The sequence below is a fragment of the Tachyglossus aculeatus genome, chromosome 5 (genome assembly GCF_015852505.1).
Source record: "Tachyglossus aculeatus isolate mTacAcu1 chromosome 5, mTacAcu1.pri, whole genome shotgun sequence".
Lineage (NCBI taxonomy): Eukaryota > Metazoa > Chordata > Mammalia > Monotremata > Tachyglossidae > Tachyglossus > Tachyglossus aculeatus.
In genome coordinates this window covers 81195256-81221849 of record NC_052070.1, presented here as the reverse complement: position 1 = coordinate 81221849, position 26594 = coordinate 81195256, and the positions used below count along the sequence as shown (strand labels likewise).

Genomic DNA, 26594 nt, shown 5'->3' with positions numbered 1-26594 from the left:
GCACTCCACCCATTTCTAAAGAGAACAGTCACCTCGGGGGTAGGACGTACCAGTCACCGAGTAGCTATACAGTGATCTCACCCAGGAATTAAGACAAAAGAGGAATGTTGTCTTATTTAAATTGTTCAGGAATTAAACTGAAGAGAAAGGTGGAAGCTATTTTAGAGCTCCTGCTTTTCTGTTGGTTTCTCCTGGGGAATGAAGTAGCCCTTTTCCTCCGATAGTCTTGTGACTGAGGATGGAGCCGCCTGATAATTTGAAACCTGTTGGAACTGGGCCCGTAACATTCTCTTGGCCGGGTCCCCAGTTAATGTCAAAATATCTAAAGTTATTTAAACATGGCATATCACAAAGATACCTTTGAACAGCCTAAGACTGCTTTTCTGGTCGACCCGTGAAAGATCAGAGTCAGTGTTCTAGGTTGGTCCCAGACTCACTGCCAGTTTGGAAGCCCATGTCATCTCCAAAGTGTAAAGATGCAAAACTGCCTTTTAAAATTCTTCCATTAGAGTTGGTGGGGAAAACCCAGAAGAAAATATGTGGAATTCAGGTCAACAGACCCTCAGGCACTCAGCACTTCTATGTGTAATGGAGATGGAAAGTCCAGTAGAGGAGTGGCTATTGTAGAGAGAACACCGACATCTTAGAAAGCTAAGAAACCCCTAACTTTTTGTGATCTTGGGCTAGATGGCAGCATGATTTATGTTCCTTAAATTGGTTTGCACGTTGTGATGCAGGTTTTTGAAAGCCTCATTTTTTATTTTTTTATGGCATTTTTTAAGCACTTACTAAGTTCCAGGCACTGTTCTAAGTGCTGGACACAGTCCATGTCTCACATGGAGCTCAGAGTATTAATCCCTATTTTACAGATGAGGTAACTGAAGCACAGAAAAGTTAAGAGCATCACCCAAGTTCACCCAGCAGACGTGTGGTGGAGCCGGGATTAGAGCCCAGGTCCTTCTGACTCTCAAACCAGTTCTCGATCCACCAAGCCAGGCAATTCTAAGCAAAAACAGATGGAAAAAATAACCTCTCTTTATTTTGTCCACTATTCAAACCTCCCAGTATAACCTCTTAGTCATGAGCAGACCAGGGCTCTGGCTGTCCTGGGTGGGGACATGGTGTACATATGTGTCTCACGTGTATAAGATTATTTTTTTAATGTCATTTGTTAAGCACTTACTGTGTGCCAGGCGTTGCATTTAAGCACTGGAGTAGATACAAGGTAATCAGATTGGACACAGTGTATGTCCCACATGGGGAGTACAGTAATAATCCCCATTTTACAGATGATATATATGTACGTATAAAATGCTGAAATAATAGTTAAATTTTCCTAAATTTACACTTGGGCAAATAAAGATAAGTTGTGAGGCCATTACCCCACCCCACACAGACCATCTGCATTTCATTCCATAATGGTCAAGGACACATTTATTACCCCCTCCTCTCTCTCCCCCTTCATTGCCCGGCTCATTGGTGATTATTCAGTTTTCAGAAGTTACACTATCATTTCCTTTCATTTGATTGGTGGTCAGCAACTTTTCTTCAGAAAACAGTAACAGAGAACATTGGAAATTTCAGTGTATTTCACTTCTGAGATGCTGTAGATTGTAAACTCCAGGTGGGCAGGGATCATGTGTACCAACTCTATTGCATTATATTCTCCCAAGCACTTAGTACAGTGCTCTGTCCACAGTAAGTGAGTGCTCGGTCAATAACATTTCTTGATTGATTGATCGGAAGTGGTGCCAACTGGTTTTTGTCTTCTGAAGTGTATGCTTTTAATTGGCCAATGGTTTTTTTCTCCTCATGGGAATAGTTCAGGTAAACAAAGTACATCTATATCTTCATGATTTGAAAATAAAGTCAACTGAGTTAAGTTGTTACTCAAGGGGGTCATGGGAGAGTCCCAAGGGGGACTGTGGAGTTCAGAGTTACATTAGCTGTTTGCTGATGTTAGCATAACTGCACACCCTGTGAATAGGATGAGCTGGAGTCTATTGCTGGACTTTCTCTTTGAATCTCCTCCTATCCATCCCTAAAAAGTATTGTGATGGTAAGAGGTAGACAAAAGCTAGAGCTCCAAATACCTATTTGGTGATGGCAGGGGGTGGGGGGTGGGGAGGGAGGTGGCAGAGGGTTGGGGGGTACAAATGCAAGCTGAAACTGAAGGCTTATTTGTTTGTGGGATAAAAAGGATTGATCACAGGAGACTTAGGTTGAAGAAGTAGGAAAACCACAGCCTCTGCCGTTTGCCTGGTGTGTGAACTTGAGCAAGTTACTTCTCAGTGCTTCAATTTCCTCATCTGTAAAATGGTGATTCAATCCCTGTTCATTCATTCAGTCAGAGCACTGTACTAAGCGCTTGGAAAGTATAATACAGCAATAAAGAGAGACCGTTCATTCATTCAGTCGTATTTATTGAGTGCTTACTGTGTGCAGAGCACTGTACTAAGCACTTGGGAAGTACAAGTTGGCAACATATAGACAATCCTTGCCCACATTGGGCTTGCAGTCTAAATGGGGAGAGACAGACATTAGATTGTGATCCACATGAGGGGCAGGGGCTGTGTCCAACCTGATTGTCTTGTATCTATCCCAGTTCTTAGCGCAGGGTTTGGCACACAAGAAGCACTTAACAAACAGCATAATAATAATAATGATTATTGCAAGTCCCTGCTGGGGAATCCAATTTCTGGTTTTCTGTGCAGTACTGTACTACGGATAGGTACTCCTGGCTTATGTCCTCCCTCTGGCCTGGAACTCTCTCCCCCTTCTTAGCTGACAGAACACCACTCTCCCCATCTTTAAACCTCATTAAAATCATATGTCCTTGAAGAAGAATTCCCTGATTAGCCTCTCATCTCCCCATCCTTTTCACCCTCCCTTCTGTATCACCTAATCACTTGTGTATTCATTCATTCATTCATTCAATTGTATTTATTGAGCACTTACTGTGTGCAGAGCACTGTACTAATTGCTTGGGAAGTACAAGTTGGCAACATATAGAGACGGTCCCTACCCAACAGTGGGCTCACAGTCTAGAAGATAATAATAATGACATTTATTAAGCACTTACTATGTGCAAAGCACTGTTCTAAGCACTGGGGTGGTTACAAGGTGATCAGGTTGTCCCAAGGGAGCTCACAGTCTTAGTCCCCATTTTACAGATGAGGTAACTGAGGCCCAGAGAAGTTAAGTGACTTGCCCAAAGTCACACAGCTGACAAGTGGTGGAGCTGGGATTTGAACCCATGACCTCTGACCTCCAAAGCCCATGCTCTTTCCATTGAGCCACGCTGCTTCTCTACGTACTAGCACTTTGCACTAGCACATACGTACTAGCACTTTGATACTCACTTCCCTGCATTCCACAGCACTTATGTGTACCTATCCTTCTATTCTGCCATTTTCCCTATCTGTAATTTATTTTCATGTCCATCTGCCCATATAGACTATAAGCTTCTTGTGGGCAGGGATTGGGCCTACCAACTCTATTGTATTGTACTGTCCCAAACACTTAGTACAGTGCTCTGCACTTAGTAAGTGCTCAACAAATACCATTGATTGACTGAGACTCTTGTCATTTACTATTAGTGATTTTTGTTGTCCCCAGGAGGGATGTCAGGAGGACTCAACTGACCCAGTCAGAATCAAGGTGACCTGAGCTCAGTAAGTGCTTCGAGGCAGATACATGCCTAAGTAGCTCCTAAAATTTCACTCATGGGCACATCTTTTCCCCCAACTTAGCTCTTAGAGGAGGGAAAACAGAAAAGTGAGAATGCAGTGCCTGGAAGGAACAGGCAGCGTGGTGAAGCAGAGGGAGCATGGAACTGGGAGTCAAAGACCTGAGTTCAGGTCCTTTCTCTACCACTTGCTTGCTGGGTGACTTTAGGCAAATTACATAACACCTGTGCCTCAATTTCCTCATCTCTTCAAATCAGGATTAAATACCTGGTCATTCTCCCCCTTAGACTGTGAGCCCCATGTGGGATAGAAACTGGGTCCAATCTGATTATCTTGTACCTACGCTAATGCGTAGAACAGTGCTAACATATAGTAAGCACTTAATACATGCTGTCATTATTATTATATTTAGTAAGTTTCTGAAAGTTCCATTCAGACACTTACATAGGAAATCTATACCAGGCCATTAAGGGCCTCGCCTTTCAGTAGAGTTTATGCAGTGTCTGCATTTGAGGCCCCAGTCCAGCTTTGCAGCCAACTTGCTGCAACAGCACTTTGACAAAAAAAACCACAACAAAAAATGTTTCAGGAGTTGGCATTTTTTTCCCCAGCATTAGTGTATTGCACATTGTCCCAATTACTGGAACAGTGATCTAGCCCTTGACACATAGAGCTGAAAAAAGATTTTCCAGAAAGGAATTTCTGGACTCTTCCTGCCTTTCATATGACTTCTGGCCCTAGAGTTACTTTTATGAGGGTATCTGGCATTAAAAATAAAGAATGACAGCATTGCCCCCAGCTTGCTGAAGTTGGCCCGTTAATGGTGAGTGTAGAACATAGGCAGACTGATTTACAGAGAAGCTAGAAGTACCTTCTAGTACTGTTGAAAGGCTAAGACTTTTGTTAAAAGAAGGGCATTCTCCTTTAGCAGAATAAAAATAATTTTGCTTCCTGGATTGCTGGTAGACAATGGGTACCCTCAAAGGGCTAAGCCCTGGAGGCTTCCTTCATGTTCTCTACTTCCATTTCTTGACCCATGTTAAGTAGTATTTGACTTGTTTTCTATTGAAATCTTTGTTGGAACAGAACCCAGGCACACTCCCATATGTACATACCTCTTCCCCTCAGGTTTCATTGCTAATGCCTTTTGGATGAGTTCATTCATTCCACTACCTCAGTCCTGCAAAACCCTGAGCTGAATTCTTTGAGGGCAACTTAGTGAGTGGAGCACAGAATGGGCATTGTTTTTTTATCCATTTATGACTCTGTCTTTGGCCTGGCAGCTTCTAAGTGTTTTACTTCAGCATCTCAATAAAGTCAGTCAGTCAGTTGTATTTACTGAGCTCTTACTGTGTGCAGAGCACCTTACTACACTCTTAGGAGAATACAATATAACAATATAGCAATCACACTCCCTGCCCACAATGAACTTGCACTTGCACTGTAGACGGGGAGATAGAGTGTAAGCTTTAAGTAAGGGCAGATTTACAGCCAGTTTGTGTAGACATGTTAAGCCTTCTAAAGCTAGAGAAGCAGCGTGGCTCAGTGGAAAGAGCCCAAGCTTTGGAGTCAGAGGTCATGAGTTCAAATCCTGGCTCTGCCACTTGTCAGTTGTGTGACTTTGGGCAAGTCACTTAACTTCTCTGGGCCTCAGTGACCTCATCTGTAAAATGGGGATGAAGACTGTGAGCCCCTACCGTGGGACATCCTGATCACCTTGTAACCTCCCCAGTGCTTAGAACAGTGCTTTGCACATAGTAAACACTTAGTAAATGCCCTTATTATTATTAAAGCATCTAAAACAATGCATTGGAAGGACCTAGGATCAATAATAATAATAATAATTATGGTATTTAAGTGCTTACTACGTGCCAAGCACTGCACTGTGTGCAGAACACTGCACTAAACATTTGGGAGAGTATAGTAGAAATGGTGGACATGATTCCTGCACATAAGGAGCTTCCAGTCTATAGAGGGGGAGACATAGAAGTAAATTACAGGTAGGGAAAATGGCAGGGTATATGGTTATGAACATAAGTTTAGTGGGGCTAGGCCTGGGGTATCAGGTGCTTAAAAGGTACAGATCCAAGTGCCTTAGGTGACCTAGAAAGGAAAGCAAGTGAGGGAAATGAGGGCTTAATTGGGGAAGACCTGTTGGAGGAGATGTGATTTTTATGAAGACTTTGAAGGTGGGGAGATTGGTGGTCTGCCAGACATGAAAGAGTGGGGTGGGGGTGGGTGTTTCCGAGCCGGAGGGAGGGCATGAACAAGGTGTTGGTGGCAAGGTAGATGGGATTGAGGTCCAGAGAGTAGGGGAGCAAAGTGTGCTGGCTGGCTTGTAGTAGGAGATCAACGAGGTAAGATAAGAAGGGGAGAATTGATCGACTGCCTTAAAGGCGATAGAAACGAGCTTCTGTTTGTTGTGAAGGTGGATGCATCCCCACTGGAGGTTTTTGAGGAGTGGGGAAACATGGACTGAATGTGTTTTGTTGGGTTTTTTTTTTTTAGGAAAATGATCCGGGCAACAGAGTGGCATATGGGCTGGAATGGGGAGAGACAGGAGGCAGAGAGGCCAGCAAGGAGGCTGATGCAGTAGTCAAGGTGGGATAGGATAAATGCTTGGATCAGTGTGGTGGCAGTTTGCATGGATAGAAAAGGGTGGATTCTGGAGATGACGTAGTGAATAGGTAAATAATGCCAAGGTTACAGACTTGTGAGACAGGAGGACAGGGTGTGTGTCGGAGGATGAGTACATGTTTAGTTTGACGTGTTGGTGGGACATCCAATTAGATGTCCTGCAGGCAGGAGGAAATGTGAGACTGCAGAGAAGGAGAGAGGTCAGGGCTGGAGAGATAGATTTGGAAATCATCCATGTGGAGTGGTAGTGGAAGCTGTAGGAACGAATGAGTTTTCCAACACTGTTGGGGTAGATGAAGAGTAGAAGGAGACCCAGAACTGAGCCTTGAGGAACCCTCACAGTTAGAAAGTGGAAGATAGTGGAGGACTCTCTCTCCCAAACACTCTATACAGAGCTCTGCACACAGTGAAGCACTCAGTAGATATGATTGGTTGTCCCAGCAAAAGAGACTGAGAAAGAGCAACCAGAAATATAGGAGGAGAACCAGGAGAGGACAATGTCAACGAAGCCAAGGTTAGATAGTGTTTCAATGAGCTGGGCCCTCCTCCATTTTGAGACTTCTGAGTGCTCTCCAAGATGTTTTTGATAACCCCCCAGAGGGAAGAAAGTTCCTTCCGTCACCACCCTCTTTTGGTTCTGGAGAGCTGACCAGTGGCAGCGGCTCTATGTACTTGCACCCACTATGCTGCTTTCCAGTGCCTTGGTAAAATGTTGGAGGGGAGCGTACTAGTCAGTAGTGGTCACATTGACTGTAAAACAGTCACAAACAAATGCCAGCCCCCTATCTCAGGGAGTGGCCCAAATGACCCTGTGTCCTCTTGTTCAAGGTCACACATTGTCACATACTGTGCATGTGCTGAGATTTCACCAACTTTGTCGTTTCTCCCCATAGGCAGGAGCAGGTAGGGGAGTGGAATCGGGCTCTAGGTAAATGCATGGCTCTATTGCAAGAACATTTAAACAGTATACATCAGATTGGATCGGTGTCTTAAGTAAAATACAAACCACATGGAGGAGGCTGTTAAAAGTTGTTTAGGGTTACAAAATTTGATTTTCTAAAAAATTAAGATTTGTTTCTCATTAGGATTCATTAGCACAAGATAATTATAATTGTTATTATAGTCATGATAATTATAATCATGGTATTTATTAGTGATTTACTCTGGGGTAAGGACAGGGGTAGATTCCAGGCTATGAGATTGGACTCGTTCCATGTGTCACACAGGGCTCATAATCTGTTTTATCTCCATTTTAAAGATGAGGAGAGTGAGGCCCAAAGAGGTTAAATGACTTTCCCAACATCACACAGTAGATCAGTAGACTTGGAATGTAAACCTGGGTCGCCTCTCTCCCAGTTCTATTTTTATCCCTAATTGCTTCCTTTTGGGAAATTGGGTGGTGCCTGAGGGAATCCTTCCATATAATGGATGAGTTTATGTAATTGGTACAGTTATAGTGGTAGTTGTAGTAGTAATAGAATTGAGCATTTGTTGTGTGCGGAACTCTGTATTAAGAACTGGGAGAAAATACACAGGTTGGGGAATTAAATACAGTCACTACCCCTCATGGGGCTCACAGTCTAGAAAGTTGTCCAAAGTGGCTGATTTCTCCCAGCACCGATATGTTTAGTTGCATCCCTTCAATACTGTGTTCATCTTTAATGTACTCAGCTGATTCTTACACCAAATATTATTTCTGAAACTTGGTACTCTGAGCTCTTGAATTATCCTTGCCTGTTTTTTCCTTTCACATCTATTTTAATCCAAAAGCATTTTTTCAACAGGTTTTCAGCAGACCTCACTTCTGTCTTCCTATGAAATTATAACTCCATGGAGGTTAACAAGAGAACGAAGAGAAGCACCCAGGCTTCACTCAACAAAGGTAATTATGCTTTTTAGACAAATCCATAGTAGTTTTTAACTTAACTTGCTTTTATAAATAGTAATGGACTCAGTTGCAGTTTTTCCTTGTGATCAGTGCCAATACTTATCAGCTTGGCAAAGGCCCTGTAGATTCATTTGTTCTTTTAATTTTTCCCACTTCGCAGTAGGTTGGCCATTTTGGGACACCACAAAATGAATTCAGATCTGGTTTCCCAGATTAATAAGATGTTTGTCATCATGCAGGCTGTTGGTTATAGAGATCCCTTGCCTGTTGAGTTGTAGCATCAGTGGTTCTGTGAGTTTTCTGCGATAAAGGTGGCATCACTCAGTTCCAAACAGTCAGCATGTAATGCTGATGAAACTCCGCTATGACAGGATCCCAAATTCAGAAAAGTTCTTACTACATTGAGGATACACTTTGTCTAAAAATCACACAGCAACTGGGAACATCTGATCAGCCAAGTGATGCTTCCTAGCTAAGGAAATCTTTTCTACTAATAACACAGTAACTGAATGCAAAGATACTTTGCAGAGAATTATGGCAGTCTCTTTAATTGTACAAAAACATGGTCTAGGTATCTTAATGTCAAGCTCCTTGTGCATAGTAAAATACAGTTATTTTATAATCAATCAGTGGTATTTATTGAATGCTTACTGTGTGCAGAACATTGTACTTTCTGAAATACACAGGAATGAGAGTGCAATCAATAATAGTTTAGCATGATAACTTTGACTATCCTGGGTTTCAGTGCCAGAAAGGACTGGAACAAACAGCTGGAGAAACCCAAGTATCATCTAATATGGAGAACTCTTTCTGTAGTTGTTTACTTAGCAACTCATTTGAAAAAAATAAAAAATCTCTTGGGAGCCTGAGCAGGGGTGTCGGCTTTTCGTTTTGCTCCTGGGGGTGAGCCTGGGAAGAGTCATGGGGGAGGGAGCATCAAGCGAGATGGTCATTGGGGTTAAGGCTTTGAAGAGACACAGGAGGAAATGAAGAGAAGAGACTGGGGTTGGGGGCATGGGGAGGGGTCAGGGAAGCAGAGAAGCAGCATGGCTTAGTGGATAGAGCATTGGCCTGGGAATCAGAAAAAACTGTGTTCAAATCTCCACTCCACCACATGTTAGCTGTGTGACCTTGGGCAGGTCACTTCACTTCTCGGGGTGTCAGCTACCTCATTTGTAAAATGGGGATTAAGACTGAGAACCCCATGTGAGACAGGGACTGTGTCCAACCTGATTAACTTGTATCTACCCCAAAGGAGGAAGGAAAGAATCTTCACCCTTGCTGTTTCCTCCTCCTTTCCTGCCACTATCAGTCAGTCATCTGGGGCTTGGCACAAGAGGTCTCTGGCCCTAGGAGAAGACCTTGCATGAGCAATGTGGTTTTATTGATGTGGGCATGGCAGCAGACTCTGGCCCAAAAGGTATACAGGAGCCTTGCAGCACTGGAGCTTGCATGTCGCTACAGTGGCTCTGGACCTCCGACACCAGCCCCCTCTCCCTATGGGTCCCCCAGTTGCCTGGGCGAATTGATCGCTATGGGGCAGACGGAAGAAGAGCCTCTCATTCCCAGTCCTGGTGATAAAGAATGACAAAATATAAGCAATGACAGCTTCCTTCTCTTGCTCTTCCTCCTTCTTCTTTTTTTTTCTTCTGGCTGGCATGGGGCTAGAGGTGCAGCTAGGAGCCTGATTCCACAGCTGGTCCCTTTCAGGCCCCAAGGTTCAGGCCAGGCCAGCTGTGGCTGTCCACACTGCCCAAAGAACTATGGGGACTGCCAGACTCATAGGGAATGATGGCCACCTTTTCCCTCACCTTCCTTGAAGTTGCATCCGTGAGCCTTAGTTCCAGGTGTTCTGCATTCTAAAGATCTTCCGTGGTCCACTCTGCTAAATTTGATAAAATGAGTTTTTATGTCATACACTTGGTTTGAATAGACTTTTGAAAAAAAACCCATAAACTGCTGCAGTTGATTCATATACCAGCTTTTATATATGCACCTAACACTGCCTGGGCCCTTTTGGAAGCTTGGAGAATGTTCTTGATGTACCTGTCATTTAGCAGTTGCCTTGGCAGAGTTTCAGAAACTGTCAAATATTCAATGAAATAGTTCAATAAAAAATTGGCTTTTTTTTAAAGGTATTTGTTAAGCGCTTACCATGTGCCAGGCACTGTTCTAAGTGCTGGGGTAGTTACAAAGTAATCAGGTCAGACACAGCCCATGTCCCACATGGGGCTCCCACTCAGAACTCCCATTTTACAGATGAGGTTACTGAGGAAACGAGAAGTGAAGTGACTTGCCAAGGTCACCCAGCAGACAAGTGGCGAAGCTGAGATTAGAACCTAGGTCCTTCTGACTTCCAGGCCTGTGGTCTGTTCGCTAGGCCATGCTGCTTCCTACTGGCTGTATTTATGTATTTATACTGCCAGTTTCAAAAATCTGCTTTATAATAAACTCAGAATGAAGGTTTGCAGTTGTATGGCTGATAAAGTTAAAGGTGGACATTAAAGAATTGCAGAGTTGTGAATTTTAGGTGAACTTTGAGTGTTTTTGCAGGATGACTAGTTCATTAATTCTAAGTTTGTTTCATTGCTCAGGACAAGGTGTCTTATGTCATTCAGAGAGAAGGAAGGAAGCATGTTATTCACTTGGAAAGGAATAAGTAAGTGATTTTACTTTGGACTTTTGTTAAACTGTGAATCACAGCTGTATGGTGTTCCTTCTGAAGAATGATTGAGATTTAGTAATAATAATTAATTCTATTTGTTCTGACAACTTGATACCCATCCACATGTTTTGTTTTGTTGTCTGTCTCCCCCTTCTAGACTGTGATCCCATTGTTGGGTAGGGATCATCTTTATATGTTGCCAACTTGTACTTCCCAAGCGCTTAGTACAGTGCTCTGCACACAGTAAGTGCTCAATAAACGCGATTGAATGAATGAATCCCCTTTGGATCATTTTGTGATGACCTTTGCATTCTCTCAAACTTGGCCATCCCCTGAGTGGCTTCACCCCTCCTGCCTTCCCTTGAGCCACTTTCAGCCCCATTGTATGTGTAAGCCCCTCAATGCTCCCACCATCTATTTTAGAATGGGTCTGGGGCTGCCTTGTCCCAGCTTCCATCTGCAGGCTGCAGGGAGAGTAGAGGATTCTCACCCCAGAGCTGAACTCATTTGGAAGTAGATTTCTTTTCATTTCTCCCTTTCTGTCCCCATTGTTGGACACCCATGATAAAAAGGAGCAGTTGAAGTTCTTTTTGACATCTGCTTTCTATGAAATGTTAAACTGCCCAATAAAATGATGAATTTTGACTTCCTGTGCTTTGACCCAGTCAGTGTTTTGTGAGCCTTAGAAACGGTATCAAAGATTCACATCCCTGTTTCTATGTCCAATCATTCTTGCTAATTTTTGTGATCTGTTTAACTTGAACAAATTAAAAAGTTAATGATTTTTGTCTGTTGCAATGTTACCCATTTCTTCATTTCCAGGTACACTCAGGTCTCCTGAATCATAGGGCTATGGCCCAAATAAGCTACACATTAAGGAAAACACATGGAATATAAGCACACACTTTTACAAGCCTTGCACAAAACCATTTCTTCCAATCTCATATCGCATTTTAACCAGGTAGATTTTTGTTGTTGAAAGAATGGTCCTTAATTCCACAACAGCATTCTATACAAAACATATATAAGAATTATGTAATGGAAGAAGTGAGTTTAAAATATTTGTGTCATGCATTCTCTTAGTCTAATAAAGTAAAATAATCCAAAATGTTTATTTTTTTCTTTTTAGAGAACTATTGCCCAAAGATTTTGTAGTTTATACCTACAGCAAGGAGGGGGCTCTGCTCTCTGACTATCCTGTTCTGCAGGTAATTTTTTTTTTCTTTTCTGTTCCAGGAGAAGACTTTAAACAAAAAGGAATTCATATTAAAATATTAGAAACTCAGTAATTCATTTTCCAACAGATACAGAAAATAATATTAGATAAGCTGCATTTCAGGTGACTTGAGAATAGAATCTGTTTTTAATTCTCAGAAGGTTTTCATTTCCCTGGGAAATTTTTTTGCTGGTCAGTTTAAAGATCGTTGGATTGAATTTTGTTTAAAGATTATGATAACTTTCAAAACCAATCTACTTCCTTCCTCACCATTTAGAATGTCTTAAGCACTCGTTTGCTCTTATGTATCGACGCTTACTGCTTCTTGAAAACAACTGACTTCCCTAAAGAGGTGTGGTCCTTTTGTTCCCGAGAACAGTTGGACTCTGGGGGACTGAACCAGCCAGGAGGACTTCCATTAATTCCCGAATGTTGAATTTGGCTGCTCATGATGCTTAGCTATAATACAAATAATTCTGTTGCTTGTCCAAGGAGGGCGTTTTATTATTGTCCTTTTTGGCAGTGAAACTCTGCATTTTCTCAGAAGAGCAAATTTTACAAGTAGGAATTGATATTGCATCAAATCAAGGATGCGTGTGTGTGTGTGTGTGTGTGTGTGTGTGTGTGAGAGATGGATTTTGTTGGTTTTCTACCGCTCCCCTCTCCACATTTCTCCCCACAACACTTGACTGTATTTATAAAGGTGGCTGTGAGGTTTGCATCTTATTTCAATATGAAGACCAGTTGAGTAGAACAGATACCTTTCCGTTAGTTAACCACTTAAAAAATGATTGGGGGGAGGGGAGGTGGGAGCAAAGGTTGTCATAAGCCTAAAATGCAGATCAGGAAAGTAAAGATATTAAGCATATTATGGGACCAGAAGTTCTGAATTTTTTGGAAATCACATGACACACATTCATTCATTCAATCGTATTTATTGAGTGCTTACTGTGTACAGAGCACTGTACTAAGTGCTTGGGAAGTACAAGTTGGCAACATATAGAGACGGTCCCTACCCAACAGCGGGCTCACAGTCTAGAAGGGGGAGACAGACAACAAAACAAAACATATTAACAAAATAAAATAAATAGAATAAATATGTACAAGTAAAATAAATAAATAAACAGAGTAATAAATATGTACAAACATATATACAGCTGCTGTGGGGAGGGGAAGGAGGTAAGGCTGGGGGATGGGGAGGAGGGGGATGGGGAGGAGGGGGAGAGGAAGGAGGGGGGTCAGTCTGGGAAGGCCTAATGCAGTCTTAAACTAGATGGCTTCGATGAAGTTATCACCTCTTAGGAATGCATCTCTTAGGATCTTATGTTAGATCTGCCCCAGAAAATCATCTGGATGAATCAGGCAGAAAAAAAATAACTTTGCCTTACTTGTCCAAGTAGTTCAGACCAAAGTAAATTTGTTTTCAGTATTTTGCATTGAATTGCACTTCTGTCTGGGAGGTAAGTACCTTTTTTACTTGCTACTCCACAATTGGCTCCCAGGTTGGTTGTAGCAGAAATCTTATTAGGTGGAGCAAGGTGAAACAGAAATGAGGGCTCTCCCAAAAGTCAGGATATGTTCTTATGAATGTTGCTTAAGCTCGTATATTTTAGAGACCGTCATTTAGAAGATAGACTGGCAGAATGATTACTCTGAAATGTATTTTTGGGGAACTTACATTTTGTTTCAGGAAAGTGAAGTTTGAGTGGGCAGTGCTGCTTCCCCTTGTGTTTTAAACTTCAGCAGCAGCAAGGAGAGAATGGAGCAAATAGGGTGCAACTGAGAAAAGGACACAGCTCTGTCTCTTTCTGGTTGCCTTGATTGTGCATCCAATCCCCCTGCAGCTCTCTACGGAAAAGAAGGGTGCAGGTAGGGGGAGATCCCCTCGACCTGAGAGTCCTATGATGCCTGGTCATTCCAGCCATAACACAGTTTTATATGCTTCTCAGCTACATCCTTTATGGCACTTTGCCTAAACATTTGTGTTCCTGTAGGGCACAAGGGAAAACATACAGTTCAAGGATGCTCGTGTATGTCAGTACCAGGATCTACTTATTAGTAATATAAATAGTATAAAAGCTTCAGGAAGACAAGCCTCTTCTGGTAATTCTCATTGCACAGTAAATTCTGTGGTGGATGTTTGCAGTAGCATTAGACACAGAAGTAATGCCCTTTTCTTATCACCTAGGATCATTGTCATTATCGAGGCTATGTGGAGGGAGTCCCTAATTCAGCTGTGGCTCTCAGCACATGCTCTGGACTCAGGTATTGAAATTTCCTCCTTAATTTTTTGCTAATCAAATGGACTCTCCAAAATGTGTTGAAGTTTCACTCCATTCCTTGCAAGGATGATTTTAAGTCTACATACGCATTTACCCTGGGGCCTTTCCCATTCCATGTACTTTACTTGCTGATGCTAACTGGGTACCAGTATTTGAAGATGTTAAAATAAATTACTCCTAGCATGTGATAATTGTGATTAAATAGTGCCTTTCAAAATGTGAATTTTAAAATTCAAATATCACATATTTGTTTCAACTTCAGGGGATTGTTGCACTTCGAGAATACCAGCTATGGGATTGAACCCTTAGAATCCTCTTCAGGTTTGGAACATCTCCTTTATCCTTTGGAGAATGTTCAGAGTGAGCCTGTAATGTGTGGTGTAACTAATAAGGATCCAGAAAAAGAAAACAGGAAGAACGAAAAGGAGGAGGACCTGCAGAAACAGCCTCCTAGTATGACCCAGCTGCTACGTGTAAGGAGAAACTGTTCCCTTTTCCAGGCTGCAATCTAGAACCTTGCTTATTATTCAGTTAATAATTTAGAAATCACTTATCAGACTTCTTTGAGCTTGGCAAATGAACTTAAATTTTAAATTCATGTAATTGTCAAGGTGTGTTTTGCTCCAGTCATGTCCTTTTGCAGTGTTTGCACATGTTGCACTTTTTCTTGTACAATTCAATATGTAGAGTGGAAGAATGGTGGAAGTTGGAATGGTGGTGCTGTACTTTGGAGGCATCCACCCCCTCCACCTGCACATCTGATCCCATCCCTTCGCCCTGTATCAAAACTCTTGCCTCCTCCCTAATCACCGTTCGACTGTTCGCTCTCCAGTGGCTTCTTCCCCACTGCTTTCAAACATGTCCATGTCTCCCCATGTCTCCCCTATCCTAAAAAAATCCCCTCTCCCTTGACCCAATGGCTCCCTCCAGTTATCACCCCATCTCCCATCTCTATATGTTGCCAACTTGTACTTCTGAATTGCTTAGTACAGTGCTATGCACACAGTAAGTGCTCAGTAAATACAATTGGGTTCTCATGGGTTTTAATCCTGACTCCACCACTTGTCAGCTGTGTGAATTGGGGCAAGTGTCACCACCAAGTGTCCCGTCATCCAGGGACAGGTTCGTTCAGTAATTGGTGAGGCGAGAGAGAGAGGGAGGCCGGGAATGGAAAGCCTGAGTTTTATATGAAATTTATTCCGTGAGGCAAATTGAATTATGTAGTTGTTTAGGCGCAATGGATTGAGCTTCCCTTTTGGGAGGAATGTAATCAATTAGCAATATTCGAGCTTCCCTAACGGGAGGAACACGATCATACGTTAATTGCGTGTGGGTGAGGTGGCTAGCTCTCACCCATGTGCACTTCCCACTCAGGAAGAATCCACTTACTTTCCCACATGGGAGGAATTCATTCCATTACCCGTGCACGTGGTGAGAGGCTAGCTCTCACCATGTGCTCTCCCTACATGGGAGGAATCCACTCATGATTCCCATCAGCAGCGGGGCACCTGGATCCCACCCACGAGACACTCATCCAACCCGCGGCCCTTGTATCAGTGTATTGGTTCTGGTTGCAGAGCGGGCATCTGGCCTTCTGGGCAGAGAGAAACACGTGGGCTGCTGCTGCTACAGCGGCTGCTCCTCCTGCTGCTGCGTGTCTTGGTGTTCTGACCCCGAAGGTCAGAGGCCACAGGTATTTATCACCTGTGCTCCTAGGCCATTCCAGCTTCCGGCCTCAGTCTATCCAATCACTGCCCTCACAGCACTTATGTATACATCTTCATTTTATTTCTTTATATTAATGACTGTCTCCCCTTCTAGATTGTAAGATTGTTGTGAGCAGGGAATGTGTCTGTTATATTGTACTCTCCCAAGCTCTGTACACAGTGAGCACTCAGTAAATACAATTGACTGAGGCAATGCAGTTTTCCAAAACCCTCCTCTCTTCCCCGCCAGCCCTATATCCAGAGCCAGTGAACTTTAGGCTGCCCAACTAATGAGAACGCTAGCAGAGCACTGAATGGATCAAATATTCAGGTCTTACTGGTCCAGCTTACCATGGTATTGGCTAAATTAAGCAGCATTTTTGCACTGACCTGGACAGAAGTGAAAATAGCTGAAGCCAGCAGTGGCCCAATAGTCATTCTTTGGGGTCCATCAGGTGAGTCCCATTCATACATAAGGGACAAAGGCCCTTTAGAAATTTCTAAAGAGGAAAACAGATAACTCCTCAGGACCTTCCCGGGGAATTACATGGGATGTCAGTCCATCACCTGAACACAGCAGGAGAACAGCTAACTACAGGGGAGGATTTGGGCAAGTGGGCCGGGTCTAGGAAAGTGAGAGGAAACTCCAGAGTCAGGAGAAGAGGAGACCTGCAAACTGTCTGAAGGATTCCACACACACAGAAGCAGCATGGCCTAGTGGATAGAGCATGGGCCTAGGAGTCAGAAGGTTGTGGGTTCTAATTCTGACTCCATCACTTGTCTGCTCTGTAACCTTGGGTAAGTCACTTCACTTCCTCTGTGCTTCAGTTACCGCATCTGTAAAATGAGGATTGAGACTGAGAGGACCAGGTGGGACAGAGACTGTATCCAACTCAATTTGCATGTACCCACCCCAATGCTTAGTGCAATGCCTGGCACATAGTAAATGCTTAACAAATACCATAATAATGATTATGGTTATTATGACTATTATTGGAAAAAAGGGCATGGGAAGTTGGCATTCACCAGGAAGGCTGAAGGTCAGCAGGGTGAACTACCAGGAAAGGTTACAGAAGAGCTGCTAAGGGAAGTATATCAGTGTGTTCTAAAGGGTGGTAGTCCTAGGGTCAAGTTAGGAACAAGTTCCTGGATGAAGCAATCCATGGTGTTTATTGAGTGCTTACTCATCATCATCATAAATGATATGTGCAGAGCTCTATATTAATTGCTTGGGAGAGTACAGTAGGGTTGATCGATACGATCACTGCTCTATCCACTATGCCATGTTGCCCAGAAAATCGTGGCATAGTGGACATGAGTCTGAGATCACTCTTAGGATTCTGATGAGCCAAGAGATTCTCAGGGGGCCAAAAAATGCTGCCAATTTGACTTGTTCAGATTATCTCCTGTAATGAGTTTTGCCTGTGTTTGGAAACTAGGGATAAAAATTTCTTACGTGGCCTAGTGGATTAAGTACAGGCATGAGAGTCAGAAGGACCTGGGTTCTAATCCTGGCTCACCCACTTGTCTACTGTGGAACCTTGGGCAAGTCACTGAACTTCTCTGTGCCTCAGTTACGTTATCTGTAAAATGGGGATTAAGACTGTGAGCCCCACATGGGACATAGACTGAATCCAGCCTGATTAGCTTGTATCTACCCCAGCTCTTAGTATAGTGCCTGGCACATTAATAAGCGCTTAAGAAATACTGTTTGGGGGCTGCTATTCAGTACACAGCACTTTTGGCCAGCCAGGGAGGCTGGAGTGACCCAGCGGATTACTCATGTGTAAATAATGATTTCTGGGCCATGAGAGCAGCTCTTTAGTGGGCATTCTAGGTTCAGGCACCTTGAGACCAGGTGGACTTCTAGACAGAGACGGCCTGCTTTGGAGTCCCTAGGAGTTTTGGTCCAGAAGATTCCTGGGAGACAGGGCCCAATCTAGAAGTGCCTCAGTGGTGCTAGTTCCTCTTGCATATCTATTTGCCCTTCATCTTCAAATAGACAAATTCCTGTTGAATCTTCTTTGACTCATCTTAATTCTTACTCTGAATTTATTGTTATTATTATTAATAGTAATAATAATAATAAATACTTCTGGTATTTGTTAAGCACTTACTGTGTGCCAGGTACTGTACTAAGTGGTGGGGTGGATACAAGCAAATTGGATTGGACACAGTCCCTGTCCCACACAGGACCCACAGTCCTAATCCTCATCTTGGAAATGAAGCAGCTGAGGCACAGAGAAATTCAGTGACTTGCCCAAGGCCACACAGCAGTCACAGTTAAGTGGCAGAGCCAGGATTAGAATGCATGACCTTCTGACACCCAGATGGTCAGTTTTGGCAGTAGTTCATGGTTGCTTTCCAAAGTGTGGGTGTTGATCTGTGGACAGATAGCACCTGAATTCCCATCTCTTGTTCATCTAATGTAGGGCTCCTTTTGTGATTATGCAAGGTAGAGTGGCACTCTTCCCATAAAAAATAGCATAAGTAGGATTTATCTTTTCATGTTTTCTAGGTGATTTTTGTGATTTAGACAATCAACAGCCCAATTATGTGGGAACCACACACATGTCTTGAGCTAGAACATTTTTGAGGCTTGTCAAAATTTGTAGAAACAACATTTTTTTCTTGGGTTTTTGATTATTTGATGGTTTGGATATGTGAAGAAAGATGGTAATTTTAGAGTGTTCTTAGCAGATGTGATGTTAAGTGAGCTTTAGTGAACTCATATGCTTAAGCCTGTGACCTTTTGAGTTTCTTTGATTTTTATGGTGTTTGTTCCCCTGACAGAAAAGAAGAGCTATCCTTCCCCAGACCAGATACGTGGAACTGTTTTTAGTCGTGGACAAAGAAAGGGTAAGGTTCTGAAGTGTGTCTCACACTTCTCTTGGGAATGGGCCGGAGGGAATAAACTCAATGTGGGGAAGATCTTATACCTTCTGTTTTAAAATGTTTGCCTTTTTTTTACAAAAATCAGTTACAAAACCTGAACGGTTTTCCTTCTGCAAATCTAATTAGTTACTTCTTTGTGACTAGTTGTCTATGTTTTCAGTTGTACCTCTCTAGTATTGATTCCCACCTTAGACATCCCCCCTGCCTCAGAGAGTGCTACACATACTTGACTGTGCCTGTGGGGCCCCCAAATCTTGATATCCCAGTAGCTGCAGAGACAACCATGAATTGTGCCCTGTGATCCTGCTACCATCCAAGGAAGCATCTCACTTCTGGATAGTAACAAATACCATAATTATTATTATGCAGAAGTGAGATGGTTCCCTCTTAGGGCTTTGGACTGGGTGGTTATCCCCACTTGATTATCCCCACTTTTTCAAATGTTGTCGAGTCGTTTCCAACCCATAGCGACTCCATGGACACACCCTCTTCAGAGCATCCCATCTTCTGTCATAAAGTCGTTCTGGTATGTGTATCCATAGAATTTTCTTGGTGAAGATAAAAAAATGGTTTACCATTGCCTTCTTCCACACAGTTAAAACTTGAGTTTCTGCTGTTGTCTTTAATCAATGTTTTAGTCACTGGATCATCTCCTTTTACTCTTTCCCATGCTGATGCTGCCCAGCATAGGTCTGCTGTGAGGCTTGCTATGGCCTACAGGAAAGGTAGCATCCTTGAAAGGCTGGAGACATGGGTTCTAATCCCCTCCCTGGTACAAGAGTTAAAAAAAATTGTAAATACACAGGAGGGTTTAGAATAAATCACCTAGGAGTGCTGAGATAAAATTTTCAGTGCTTAGACAATGCTTTGCACATAGTAAGCACTTAACAAATACCATCATTATTATTATTATAGGTGAATTGACTTTGATACCATGGCTTAGACCTTTCCATTGTGGGTACCCTATATGGCATAGCTCTGAACTTCCTCAGAGTATGCAAACTTTCCTGCCACGATAAAGCACCAATTCATAGGCCTCAGTTTGGACCAAGCACCAGGATTTCTGCTCATGTGAGACTTCAGCTTCTCAATCTCTTGTTCCACCTCTTGTAACTCTTCTTCACTGGTCATTTATTGGCTCTTGAGTAGTGGCCAAACTATAAATAATTTCAGGGGCTTTGGAGATCTGGTGGAGATCCTGCTTTATCGTATTCAGAAGCCTCGGTATCCTGAAGCCACGGTGCTGCTGCTTTCTCAGAAGGAAGGCAGTTAGGCTATTTTTTAGCTACAGAATTCTCAGGAAGGAACCTGGAGGAACTGCGCCCCCAGCCCCAAACCAGCCAGGGCTCTGGGCCTGGAGGAGCAGCTCCCTGCCTCCTTTCTTCAGCCATTGTTCTGATCCTGAAGGAAAACCCCCTAGCCCCCCAGACTGGATCTAAAGGAGCAGACCCCCCCCCCCACCCAACCCCAACACACATACATACACAGCCACTACTTCATTTCAGCTTTCAGCCACAGGGTCAGGGCAAGGTGAGTGAAGCAGACGAGGACACCCTAAGCCAGTCTCCACACCCAAGTTTAGAAAATTGATCAATTTCACCCCAATTTTAGATTTAAGTATTATAGTAATCAATTGTCTAAAATATAGCTTATCTCCAGATCTAGAAGGGAGTTTTCCTTGCCATTGCATTTTGAAGGGAAATGTAGCAGAGAGGCATGGAGTGTCTCCCTCTCCTTCAAGAGGACCTCTCAGCTGTTGTTCAGAAGGGGGTGCTTTTCTCAGGACTTTTTTTCAAGGTTCCCTCAAGTCTCATTGCTCCCAGGTTGGCTTCAAAGCTCTTTACCCCTCCTCTCCTTCTACTGCCCAGCCCGCACACTCCGCTCCTCTTTCGCTAACCTCTTCACTGTGCCTCGTTCTCACCTGTCCCGCTGTCAACCCCTGGCCCACGTCCTACCTCTGGCCTGGAATGCCATCCCTCCACACATTCATTCATTCATTCATTCAATCATATTTATTGAGTGCTTACTGTGTGCAAAGCACTGTACTAAGCGCTTGGGAAGTACAAGTTGCCAACATATAGAAACGGTCCCTACCCAACAGCGGGCTCACATCAACCAAACTAGCATTTTCCTCCCTTCAAAGCCCTACTGAGAGCTCGCCTCCTCCAGGAGGCCTTCCAAGACTGAGCCTCCCATTTTCCTCTCCTCCTCCTCCCCTCCCTATCACCCCCAGTCCCTCCCTCTGCCCTACCCTCTCCCCCTTCCCACTGCACTTGTGTATATTTGTACAGATTTATTAATGATGTGTATATAGCTATAATTCTATTTATTCTGATGGTATTGACCCCTGTCTACTTGTTTTGTGGTCTGTCTCCCCCTTTTAGACTGTGAGCCCGTTGTTGGGTAGGGACCGTCTCTATATGTCCCAAGCACTTAGTACAGTGCTCTGCACATAGTAAGCACTCAGTAAACACGATTGAATGAATGAATGATAACGTTCCCTAATGCCTTATTCACCAGAACATAAGTATGGGCTGAGAAGAGAGATGAACAGCTGCTGGAAGCCCAAAGGCAGTGATGTAGATGACTTTGACTGGCCAAAACCACAGGGTGGTGGGAAAAGTGGTGAGAGATTATCTTGCCAGAGACTAACAAAATGGCTGATTTGTGTGGCAAGGGCTGCTGATCCAGGTCTAAGTTGTTGATCTTCAATGTTCTTTTCCCATGTACACAAAAGTGTCCAAAGAGCCTGCTATGGCCTGCAGTCCCATTTAAGTAGGTTACCCTTGCAGTGGTGGTATTCTCAGCTTTCATTTTTTGAGGGTTTTTTTTTAATAGTATTTGTTAAGCACTTACTATGTGTCATTCACTGTTCTAGATGCTGGGGTAGACACAGGTTAATCAGGTTGGATATAGTCTTGGGGCTCGCAGGCTCACAGTCTAAGGGGGAGGGAGAACAGGTATTGAACCCCTATTTTATGGATGTAGAAACTGAGGCACTGAGAAGTTAAGTAATTTGCCTGAGGTCACATGGCAGACTAGTGGCAGAGCCGGACTTAGAACCCAGTTCCTCTGACTTTCAGGTCTGGGCTCCGTCCACTAGGCCCCACTGCTCTTCAGCAGCATTGTTTGAAGGATACAGAACTTGAAATTTAGCATTAACTCGCACTCAGAAATCAAGTGTAATTTAATTTTGTGCATTACAGACTTTAACCTTAAAGGGGAAAAGAAAAAACTATAGAGAAGATGAGCAGTTCTGACCTACATCCAAAATAATGGGTTAATATGTTATGGAGAATGTTTTTTGAATAATTACAAAATAGAGGTTTAAGATGTTCCTTAAATTGTTAGTCAGTGGAATTTCCTGTGCTTCCCAGAGTTAAGAGAACAGGAACTGGGACAGGCAATTAGTTACCAAGTCTGACATCCTCGCAGAGAGAAGCAGATATGAATAGGCACTGCTGCTTCCATCACCACTACAAGCATCAGTGAGCCCCATGCAGGATGGGGACTACGTCCAACCTAGTCAATGTGTAGCTACCCTGGTGCTTAGGACAGTTTGACACTAGTAAATGCTTAGCAAATACCACTAAAAAAAAATCATAACTTCTACAACCAGAAACTGGATGAGGGATGAAGGGCATGGTTTCTGCTTCTGCTGTTCTGCTCCTTGGAATCCTGGTGGAGATTAAAACTCTGGGGAGGCCTCGCAGGATGTAGAGCAGCAGGAACTGCAGTCACCATGACTGCCAGTCAGTCATCTTCCCAGATGATGGAAGAGAGTGAGTGCTGTGTCCTGCCTGTCCGAACACATACAGCCTAGCTGATGAGGCGGATCTAGGGAGGCAGTAACCAGCTCTGTTGGTAATGAGAGTTTGTTGACCATAGTCTTGAGGTGTCTGTCATCTAAGGAAACCATGGTACAGTTATTGTGGCAGTCCCCTCTTTGGGAATTTCCTTGGGAAAATTACAAATTGCCTTCTGGTTTGGTTCAGCTTCCGGTAGCCTAATCACAAATGTGACCAAGGCATAGAACTACTGATAAGTGATTTTTCTCCTTGTTCCTCTCTCTTTGTATCACCTATTCAAGGTCAAAGTTAAACAAAATTCCTTCAAGTGACTTCACACCAATTCAAGTTTTCCATTTACAATTATAAACTTTCTCTATCGTATACTCTGCAAATCATTGCTGGGATTAAAACAAATGGAAGATCTAGCCCAGTAATAGTATTGTTCTACTGAATGAAGCTCTGCTAATCGAGGCTCCTGAGAAGCAGTGTATCCTAATGGAAAGAGCAAGGGCCTGGGGAGTCAGGGGACTTGGGTTCTAATCTTGGCTCTGTTACTTGCCTGCTGTGTGACCTTGGGCAAGTCACTTAACTTCCCTGGGCCTCATTTTCCTCATCTGTAAAATGTTGGTTCAGTTCTTGTTCTCTCTACCCCTTACACAGGGGGCCCTATGTGGGGCTGGGACTGTGCTCCACCTGATTATCTTGTATCTACCCCAGTTTTTATTACAGGTATTGGCACATGGTGGTAAACAAATACCACTATTATTATTGAAATGAGTGTTCAGCAACCTACTTTCAGGAGCTGAGAAAAGGAAATCAAGCTACCTCTACCAAGACTCCTTCCCCCATTCTCTGTTTGAAGCAGAGAATGCTTTCCCCTCATTGCTTTCCTCTCTACTCACCTTCGTAATAATGTTAAGATTTAAAAAGAAAATAAAAATCCACCCCTCAGATACAATATTTTGGTCATTTTATGTTCCTGACCGTTATTTTTTTCTTTTCTGCAGTATGACATTATGGGGAGGAATCAGACTGCTGTGAGGGAAGAGATGGTTCATTTAGCAAACTACCTGGATAGCGTAAGTTATGATCAATTTTAAAACTAGATTTCATTTACCCTGTGGCACCATGGCCTCAGAATTCAGTTAATCAATTTCAGTGTAAATTAATTAAGGCAGGGGATTAACTGATGTCCGGCTGCAAGTCTTCAGAGAGAATTGAACTATTTCCTAGAATTGCCCACTCTAACCTTAGAGAAGCAGCATAGCAAAGTGGATAGAGCATGGGTCTGGGAGACAGAAGGTCATGGGTTCTAATTCTGGTCCTGCCACTTGGCTGCTGTGTGACCTTGGGCAAGTCACCTCACTTCTCTGTGCCTGTTACCTCATCTATAAAATGGGGATTGAGACAGTGAGACCCACTTGGGACAGGGACTGTATCCAACACGATTTGCTTGTATCCACCCCAGTGCTTAATACAGTGCGTGGCACATAGTAAGTGCTTAACAAATACCACAATTATTATTGCCTTAACAAATACCACAATTATTATTATATTATTATATGTATTATTATAGCCTTTTTCAAGTTTGTAGGAAGTATAGGAGTAAAAGGAATTAGTAGTGAAATCTTTGAGAAGAGTAAAGTGATAGAAAAATGCTGTATATTGCTCCTGCCAGTTTCAGAAAGGACAGCCTTTTTCTAAAAGGATTTTAGGATTCTTAACAAGAAATATACATCTATATTTAAAGTAGCTATTCTCGATAAAAAGTCTTTTTGCATTCTGGAATCCTGATGCTTTTCCTCTTTCCTTTCCAGATGTACATTATGTTAAATATTCGCATTGTGCTGGTTGGTCTAGAGATTTGGACACATTCAAACCCAATTAGTATAGTTGGGAGCGCTGGAGATGTGTTGGGAAACTTTGTGCAGTGGCGGGAGAAGAATCTCATCACACGTCGGAGACATGACAGCGCACAGTTAGTTCTGTAAGTGATGCTTTTATCCCCCCTTTGAAATGATGTTAAAGGTGTTTAACTTTAACAGTGTTTAACATTGGGATGAAGTGCTTAGTACAGTGCTCTGCACACAGTGAGTGCTCAATAAATATGATTGAATGATGGGAGGAACATAATAACTTAAGCCTTTGCCCCTTGAAGTGGCTGCTTCTCTTGTTGCCATCTGAAGTCTGCCCTGGACTTCCTTCCGTATATTAAGAGGAAAGAACATGGATCAGTTTACTGTCATTTAAATATAGACAATCAAAATAGGGTGAAGAAATACCATGCTCCTCCATCCCAATCCATCAATCAGTGGTATTGAGTGCTTACTGTATGTAGGGCACTTAACTAAGCACTTGGGAAAGTACAGTACAATGGAGTTGGGGGAGAAGGTCCCTGCCTGGGGGAGACAGAAATTAGCATACTAAATGTTATGGATATTGTACATAAGTACTTCGGGGCTGAAAGTGGAGAGAATACCAAATGCCCAAAGGATACAGATGCAAGTGCAATCCTGCAGCAAACTTATGAGTAAAGCTTCCTGCAAGTAGAAAAATTGACTGGTTTGAATTAGATGTGCTTTTTATTTCAGCTGCACTCTCAGGTGCTAATGAGTAGTGAAATGCTTAATAGGTGCCTCATCATAAGGAAGAGGAGATCATGGTGCTGAGCTAATTCACAGACTTCCCATTCACCGGATCTTTTATACCAGTGTCTTTCCTACTGCTGGCAATGACTGGGCTAGAAGGGCACATCATGATGCTAATAAGGACAAACAAATGGTGGTGTTGTGGAAAAAAGATATTTTTCCTTTATTTCTTCAAGTAAATGACTTTTTTTTTTCCTTGTGCCATTCTAGGAGGAAGGAATTTAGAGGGACTGCAGGGATGGCCTTTGTGGGAACAGTGTGTTCAAGGAGCCATGCAGGCGGGATCAATGTGGTATACTGCCTTTTCATTATCCATTCTTTTTTAAAGCAAACTTTGATGATTTGAATCAGCTTAGTGGAGATGGTGGGGTTGAATTTTTTGCTAACAGTAAATAATAGCACATGGAGAATGCCTCACTTGCTGAGATCCATGAAACATTCAAAATGACTTGTGGTTTTTCATTTCTTCCCTTTTCTTCCTTATCTTCCCTTTAGCATCACAGCCAGTTGTCAGATTCTTCCACTCTCTCTTCATCACCTCTTTTGCCCTTTTTCTTTCATTCCTTCATTCATTCAATCGTATTTATTGAGCACTTACTGTGTGCAGAGCACTGTACTAAGCGCTTGGGAATTCTTTCTCCCTCCCCCATCTTCTTTTCTCCCTTTAACTTTTCTCTATATGTTCCTAACTTTCCCTCTGGTAGCCTGTTATGGACTGTTCATTCATGAATTGATCTAAGCTCTTTAGAAGCCACCTACCCACCCCTTTTCTCTGTTGATGTCTGGAAGTTATTTTTATATAAAGTCAATGAATAGGTTTTATTGAAACAAAATCATCCTGGGAAATGAAACATGATTTTCCTTCTGTTTAGACCATCTTATTGCTCTTTTATAGTTTATGCATAGCAGGGTGGAGATGTTTGCGTCCATCGTTGCTCACGAGCTGGGCCATAACTTGGGGATGAACCATGATGACGAGAGGACCTGTTCTTGTGCAGCAAGCAGCTGTATCATGAATTCTGGGGCAACGTAAGTAAATGCAGTGCTGCTTCCCGGGATTTTTCAAGCACTTTGGTTTCCAAGACTCTTTTACATGAGATATCATTTGTCCTCACACTATTCCTTGTAAAATTGATATGGGAAAAATTATTAAATAGCTTGCTCAAGTACGGGCACA

The 26594-nt window shown here is 42.9% G+C and overlaps 1 protein-coding gene across 2 annotated transcripts in view; it reads left to right on the top strand.

Moving 5' to 3' along the window:
- The window catches only part of ADAM9 (ADAM metallopeptidase domain 9), a 65425-nt gene that overhangs the window by 14727 nt on the left and 24104 nt on the right, over positions 1–26594 (top strand). For both annotated transcript variants that reach the window (XM_038746294.1, XM_038746295.1), the window contains exons 2-11: positions 8111–8208; positions 10809–10873; positions 12009–12087; positions 14284–14360; positions 14640–14850; positions 18877–18942; positions 23777–23848; positions 24587–24756; positions 25628–25709; positions 26313–26446. In XM_038746294.1, the coding sequence (XP_038602222.1) occupies positions 8111–8208; positions 10809–10873; positions 12009–12087; positions 14284–14360; positions 14640–14850; positions 18877–18942; positions 23777–23848; positions 24587–24756; positions 25628–25709; positions 26313–26446 (1054 nt within the window). The remainder of the gene's footprint in view (positions 1–8110; positions 8209–10808; positions 10874–12008; positions 12088–14283; positions 14361–14639; positions 14851–18876; positions 18943–23776; positions 23849–24586; positions 24757–25627; positions 25710–26312; positions 26447–26594) is intronic.